This window comes from Triticum dicoccoides, chromosome 3A (genome assembly GCF_002162155.2).
Source record: "Triticum dicoccoides isolate Atlit2015 ecotype Zavitan chromosome 3A, WEW_v2.0, whole genome shotgun sequence".
NCBI classification, from domain to species: Eukaryota; Viridiplantae; Streptophyta; class Magnoliopsida; order Poales; family Poaceae; genus Triticum; species Triticum dicoccoides.
In genome coordinates this window covers 560,963,858-560,971,281 of record NC_041384.1, presented here as the reverse complement: position 1 = coordinate 560,971,281, position 7,424 = coordinate 560,963,858, and the positions used below count along the sequence as shown (strand labels likewise).

At 45.7% G+C, this 7,424-nt stretch overlaps 1 protein-coding gene across 1 annotated transcript; it reads left to right on the top strand.

Moving 5' to 3' along the window:
- Positions 1–643: 643 nt before the first annotated feature.
- Positions 644–5,295, top strand: LOC119269191 (purple acid phosphatase 2-like). The gene is made up of 8 exons (XM_037550976.1): positions 644–1,192; positions 2,840–3,040; positions 3,125–3,236; positions 3,356–3,582; positions 3,780–3,918; positions 4,049–4,269; positions 4,553–4,674; positions 4,774–5,295. The coding sequence occupies exons 1-8, from the start codon at positions 1,010–1,012 to the stop codon at positions 4,967–4,969; spliced, it is 1,401 nt and encodes a 466-aa protein (XP_037406873.1). The 5' UTR covers positions 644–1,009; the 3' UTR covers positions 4,970–5,295.
- The last annotated feature ends 2,129 nt before the right edge of the window (positions 5,296–7,424 follow it).

Genomic DNA, 7,424 nt, shown 5'->3' with positions numbered 1-7,424 from the left:
CATGTTACATGGCAACTGCCCTAACGTGCACGTACATGGCAATTGCCCTAACGTGCATGTTAGCAGATGGCAACTCTTCCTTTTTACACGGCAACTGCCCTAGCATACTTGTGGGCACATGGCAACTCTCTCAACTGCCTAGTGTTAGTATGTGGCAACTCCTAAAGTTATGAAATCATGGCAACTACATTAGATCAGACCATACATAGCAACTGCAGTTGAGCAACCATGGCAACTGCAGTTGTTCGACATGGCAACCGTAGTTCAGCGACATGGCAAGTGCAGTTAAACGAACATGGACGAGGGTCTTGACCATGGCAACTGCGGGCGCGCGGTGGGCGTCACGCGTCGCGTGCGGGACCAGGATGGTACGAGGCCTGACATACGGGCGTGTGGGCGTTATCAACTTCGCCCACACACACGCGTGTGAGAGGGTTCGGGAGGGAAAAAAAGATGTGTGTGGGCATTAGTTGTTTTGCCCACATGTAGGTGTGTGGGCTGGTTGCTGTCCATGCCACACGGGGCGTGTGGCACAACTACCCGATACACCACACGCGTGACATACATAAATCAATTGTTTGAAGGTCCTTGCCTGCAAAAAAAATTAGATAAATAAACAAGTGAAGTTCTTGTCCCCTCCAAAATCCGGCCCACTCTTCCACTTGGCGGCTTCCGATCGCCGACAAGTCCCAACCTGGCCGCTCCCTACAATCCCCGTCCTACCTCAACCTGCGTGCGTGTTCGAAGTTCAAACCATGAAGTAATCAATCAATGCTCGCCGGCGGTCGCCATCCCCGATTTTATTTCTTGGCAGCCCGGATGAGCATATTCCATCCCCCCTCCAAATCCCCCGCCTTCCCCCTTTGACCCATCTTTATTTATCGGTCAAGAAATCGAACAAGCGATCCCATTCCCGTCCCCGGAGTGCAGCCTCCAAGAAGCCGCGACAGGAAGGAAACCAAGAACCAGGGCGCGGAGCAGAGCAGAGGAGGCGGAGAGCCCCCCGGGAATGGGGCTGGCCAACCGGATCGGCGCGGTGGCCCTGGCCGTGGCCTGCGCCGTCCTGCTGCTGGGCGTCGCGTGCCGGGCCGGCCAGACTAGCGAGTACCGGCGGCTGCTCGGCCAGGCCATCGACATGCCGCTCGACGCCGACGTCTTCCGCGCTCCACCCGGCCACAATGCGCCGCAGCAGGTAACCAACCGCGGACTGCTCTTGTGCCTCGTTGATACTGCCATCTGTTTAGGCTACAGTCTACCTGTACCTGGCGTTTGGCGAACAGTTGACCACACTGCTGGTAATTGCAGCATGAGATGGATATACTATTGTGGATTCTTCTGTCCTTATTCTTCAGTGAAACATATAATTGTGGATTCATTTGCCCTTTCTCGCCATGTGGTTGGTATATATCCTGCAGTTGTCGTGAACTCAAGCTGTAATTACGTGTAGTACTTGTTTTACATGCTGGTCTTACAGTAGCTGTTACTTGTCGATACTATGATTCAGCCAAAGACTTTCAGGATGACTCCAAAACTTCCGGTTGGTTGGCATTTCAGTACTTTCTATTTTCCTCCTCTAAAGCCATATGTTCCTGAGTTCGAGCTTTTCTGCTTCGTAAACTATGCCTCCTAAATGGACTTATACTTGTGTTCATTTTTAGTTATTTTCATCAGTTTACCAGTGAGCCTTTTGTGCTTGAAATAAATAATAATTGTTCCGAGAGAACCTTGTACTAAGATAAGAGTTGGCCATTGATACATGGTATAAACATAGCCACCTTAATGAATTAACTGACTTGTTTTACTTAAAATAAAAATCTAAAATTTGACCTGTTAGTGTTCTAAGTTCAAAAGTCTAGTAAAGTAAAAAATATTTTTTATGTATCCTTAAATGATATAGGGTTAAATGTTAAATGGGGGTTCTTATGTCTCATAAAACTTGTTTGTTACGTCAGAATCTGAAGAAACTAATTCTGTATGGAGAAACAAAAAATCTCTCATTTCCGACACGAATAGATTTTTTTTATTTCGAAATAAAGGTTCTTGTCTTGTGGGGAAACCTATTATTGAAAATTTCGTATGGTTCCTTTATGTTTGGCTGTTGGCACAGTTGCGCTTCAACAAGTTCAGTTTTTCAATTCATTAACTGTGCATTTTCAGTATCCGGTGTAAACCAGCTTCTCCATGAAAGCTTCTTCAAAAACATGTGTAAATACAATCACTGTTTTACTGCTTCATTGACCTATGCTATGCTCTCAGGAGATCTACAGTTTCCAGTTAACCTCATGGTCTCGAAACAGTTTCCAGTTAACTCAGTGATTGTGTAGCAGATTTTCAGTGTACTCTGATACTCTGCGGATGGGTTCAGTGGCTTCCAATTATGTGCTGTGCTTTTTGAGCTACTTACAACACTTACTTAATGCCAGTCTATAGTTTAACCTCACAAATCAGCGATCTTGTTTTAAAGTAATTGTTGTTCGTCTCATCTTTACTTTAGTCAGTTCTAAAGGCATCTTTGGGGCTACTCTGCCATCATATATTTCTGTTGGACTGTTGCTTATTGGCTGCGGAGGCCCTTTTTAAGAAGTTCTTTATTCTTAGTCTTACTCCATAGAATTAATTACTATGGCACCTTTTCCATGACAAGTACTTCTCCGGTCTTTCTTTATCTTAGTTCACAATTTTATAATTCGGTGCCTTTTCCATGATACTGATGTGTGCTATTTCTTACTCCATATAGTTACTTAACATCGCTGTTGCATAAACAAATAGTACAAAACGCGTGCCCACGCTCTGTGGTGTATTCTCCACTCTCATACTGATTGATGAGGTGCTCTAACAGGTTCATATAACGCAAGGCGACCACGAAGGTACAGCCATGATAATCTCATGGGTGACAACTGTCGAACCTGGATCAAGCACAGTGCTTTACGGGACTTCAGAAGATAATCTCAACTGTTCCGCAAAGGGAAAGCATTCGCAGTATACATTCTACAAATATACCTCGGGATACATTCATCATTGTACAATCAAGAAGCTGAAGGTTACCGGCCCGGCAAACATTTAATGCTTATGTTTTATGAAGATTGGAATCTTGATTCAAGACTTAATTATAACTTTATTGCAGTTTGACACTAAGTATTACTATGCCGTTGGAACTGAAGAGACGCTGAGGAAGTTTTGGTTCAGGACCCCTCCGAAAAGTGGCCCAGATGTTCCATATACATTTGGTCTGATAGGTACTAGTATTATCTAATTTGCTCAGGATATAGCTTGCATGCTCATGTCTGAACTCCAACATAATTTTACTATTGTGGTTTATGAGTAATATTACTTAGAATTTTACTATTGTGTTTAGGTGATCTCGGTCAGAGTTTTGACTCGAATGTCACGCTCGCTCATTACGAGTCCAATTCAAAAGCCCAGGCGGTACTTTTCGTCGGGGACCTGACATATGCAGATAATTACCCATATCATGATAATACAAGGTGGGATACGTGGGCAAGATTTGTAGAACGGAATCTTGCATACCAGCCTTGGATCTGGACAGCTGGAAACCATGAGATAGATTTCGCTCCTGAACTTGTAAGGATAGTTCTCTGAGATACTTTATTGCATTTCTTATGTTTCAGTGGATGCATTTACAGTTCAAATAGAAGCACCAAGTAGAAAACAATCCAGTGGAGCCATGATATATACATTTAAGCGCTCATTGAATTACACTGTGCTACATTTAAAAGTTCATATTGCTAGTTAAAAAAGAACATCACACGTATTTGCAGGGCGAAACGAAGCCATTCAAGCCATACAGCAGCAGGTATCACACACCCTATAAGTCTTCCGGTAGTACGGCACCTTACTGGTATTCCATCAAAAGAGCCTCAGCCTATATTATTGTCCTGGCATCATACTCTGCATACGGTATGTTCTGTTCTTCTGACTCCGTGTTTTAGCAAGTTCAGCATATACTAGTGCGGAATCTGCAGCATATTTGAAGATAAGCCGGTACCAGAGCTGAAGGTGACTTGACAGGTCTGTTGCTTTTTCCCAGGAAAATACACCCCTCAGTACAAGTGGCTTGAATCCGAGTTCCCCAAGGTAAACAGGAGCGAGACGCCATGGCTGATCGTTCTGATGCACGCCCCATGGTACAACAGCTACAACTACCATTACATGGAAGGTGAAAGCATGAGAGTGATGTACGAGCCGTGGTTCGTGAAGTACAAAGTCGATCTTGTGTTCGCAGGGCATGTCCACGCCTACGAACGGACAGTAAGTGGACTAATCCTCTCCAAAGTTTGCTTGCTTACATTCCTAGTTATCCTCCAAGGATACCTATCATTTTGTTGAATTCAGTTTCATTTGAAATTGGAGCTATCTTGGGTGCATTTCTTTGGGTTTCAGTGACGCAGAATATTTCTCTCTTTACGCCTCTTAGCACTCCATCCAGTACTGACTGTATCAGTTCAGTGCGCTAGCTCCATTCTTATGCTTAAGAGTAACACCTCAGTCATGACTTACTTACATAGAGCTTTTTTTCTTTCTGTGATTGCAGCATAGGATTTCAAATGTTGCATACAACATCGTAAATGGCTTGTGCTCCCCAATCCAAGACCAGTCGGCGCCGGTCTACATAACCATCGGCGACGGAGGGAACCAGGAAGGGCTGGCCACCAAGTAAGATCGAACAGAACTCACATCCTCTAAATCAGTGATCAAGAGCATTTTGGAATAACCATGTAACTTTGGCTTGCTTTATCTGTGGGGATGGTGCAGCATGTCAGAGCCGCAGCCAAGCTACTCAGCCTTCAGGGAGGCGAGCTTCGGGCACGCCATCCTGGACATCAAGAACCGGACGCACGCCTACTACGCCTGGCACCGCAACCAGGACGGCGCCGCCGTGGCCGCAGACTCCCTCTGGTTCACCAACAGGTACTGGATGCCCACCGACGACTCCTTCGACGATGTCTGAAACAGACGGTGGGGATGGATGGTCCACGCTTCCTCTCGTTGAATAAGCATTGTTCGCCTCCAGCGCGTATAGAGGGTACTACGGGTTAGAGTCGCTGCTCAATCTGTACCCCAAAACTGTGTATAGAGAGGAAAAAATTGCCGTACGTGCATTGCGTGCGAGTGAGCAAGGCACGCACCGTGTGGATTGTATTAGCCGATTCTTGTATGCGCGCCAGTAACGATTTGATTTGGAGGCACATCGTATGTTGTGCTTTGGGGTCCTTGGTGTCGAGACTTTGTTGGAACACACGTGAATGAATGCTCATGAAAAATAGATACACATAAGTGGTGGAGTTCTCTTCTTTTTCTTTTTTTACGGTGCAAGGTAGGACCTCTTTTATAAGATAGAAAAAAGAATACAGTGATTCCTCCTATAGACTGGACGGTGGAAAATGCCTAGAGCGTGCGCATGCGATGCATGTTATGGGACGCCTAGACCGGATGATCTTAAGGCCATTGGATTAGATTATATCTGTTATGAAGACATGGCACATTTATATACTTGTAGGTGTAGCGACTTTGTTCGCCTAGAAGGTGGCTTTGGATTGATGTTTGTATTTATTTTGTTAGGCTTTGGTGAATAAGTAATAAAGATGGTTGTGTGCATCATGCTGATGCAGAGGCAGGGGTAATCCTCCTTTTCCAAAAAACTATTGAGTGACCCAGTTTATGAGAAGAAACTAAAACCACAATACCCCAATAGAAGTCCCAGCATAAACCCAAAAAAAAAACACTAGAGGTGGGGATGGTGACTAGTAGAAAAAACCCCCACACAATATCAAGGAACATCGTCTCAGCGCGACACAAGAGTGCCAATGCCCTAAAACTAACAAATGAAACTCCATAGCAACCAAAACAACCACAACGACCACCACACCGTCGAAGACTCTTCCACACCGAGCGAGGCCACCGCCTATGCATTCAAGCATCATGGACTAAAATTATCATGTGGAAGACATCCTGCAAGGTCCACCTTCGACTTCCCGATGCCCGCCAAAGCTTTGAATGCCTTGATCACTTGCGATGAGAGCATTTTTTTTGTACATTTCCACATAGGCCTTCATCTTGAGAAAGCCTTCAACAACCTATGCTCAACATGCTTGGTCGTTGGGATGTTGCACATATCGCTCTTCTTTACTATGCATCCGCTATGCTGCTCTAGGAGCATCTCTAGCAAACCCCGTATAAGTGGTCAAACCCTTATAATTTTTGCGTTTTACAGTTTTGGTCGAAAAAAGTGTCCAGAACAGAAACCGTAAAAGTGGTTCAAAACTCATAATTTTTTAAGGGCCACCGAATATGCACACCCGAAACCCTTATATTTGGAGGTTGGAAGGCCGAATCTAAGGGGCCCCATATACCGGTCAAACCTCGTTGGAGCAAACATGCCGCCGCGGAGTTTGTCGGAATCCGCCCTAAACTCACCGGAATTCATCACCGTACACCGGAAAAGGCCGCTAGACTCTGCAATCGATCGTCGCCGGTTCGAATTGGACGAGCTCGACATCACCGTGGCCTCCTATGACCTCAGCCTGGCTGACGGAATCCTCCCGGTGTGGCAGGCAAAGAGGCACGTCTCAGCTGGCGCGGCTAGCAATAGAGCAAGGCGCGGACGGCGAAGGCGACGGGGCGTGGCAGGCAAGGCTGGGCGCGGCCGATGGAGGCGACGGGGCGTGGCCGGCGAGGTTGGGGGCGGCCGACGGGTGACGGGGCGAGGCTGGGCGCGGCCGACGGGTGACGGGGCACGGCCGACGTGGCCGGCTGGGGGAAGGGGCGGCAGTGGTTGGATCGGAGGAAGGATCTCTTTATCCCAATTTTAAAGGTTGTTTTACAATATCTGTTTGGCCGTCGCTAAAATGAACTCTTAAAATACATTTTACTCGATCCGTATCTCAGTTTTACAGTTTGCAATTTTAAGAGGTCTACTAGAGATGCTTTAAGAGGGAGGCTTTTTGTGAGCATAGGGTGGGATGTCGGTGTCCCAAGCAGAGGACATTAAACTACACGAGTAATCTTACTGAGAAAGTCCTCTAGAGAAATTGATGGTGTAGCAACCTCATTTAGGAGCTCTCTTCTTTATCAATGACAAGATGTGTACCAATAGCAATACAACTATACCAACTCACTATGCCACTATGCATAGAAAAGACCCACTTTAACATGCATTATGCATGTTACTTATCTATAATACCTAAATAGTTCATTCCCACTATCTTATTTTTCTTCACATGCAAGCTATCCACCTCACCACATGTGTCTCATACATGCCACCACATCTCTGAAAAAAAAATCCTTTATTCCAAAATAGCTGTCCCCACTATTGAATTTTCCTACAAGTGGCGAAGCCATATTATACACAGACGTCATTAGTGCTTAAAGAAGGAAATGTAGAGCTTCGGCTTCAGCATTTGGCC

Excerpts from the sequence above, each read along its gene's own strand:
- LOC119269191 (XM_037550976.1), top strand. The coding sequence starts at position 1,010 with ATGGGGCTGGCCAACCGGATCGGCGCGGTGGCCCTGGCCGTGGCCTGC. Across the intron at positions 3,237-3,355 it reads ATATACATTTGGTCTGATAG|GTGATCTCGGTCAGAGTTTT; the intron begins GTACTAGTATTA and ends TATTGTGTTTAG. Across the intron at positions 4,270-4,552 it reads TCCACGCCTACGAACGGACA|CATAGGATTTCAAATGTTGC; the intron begins GTAAGTGGACTA and ends CTGTGATTGCAG.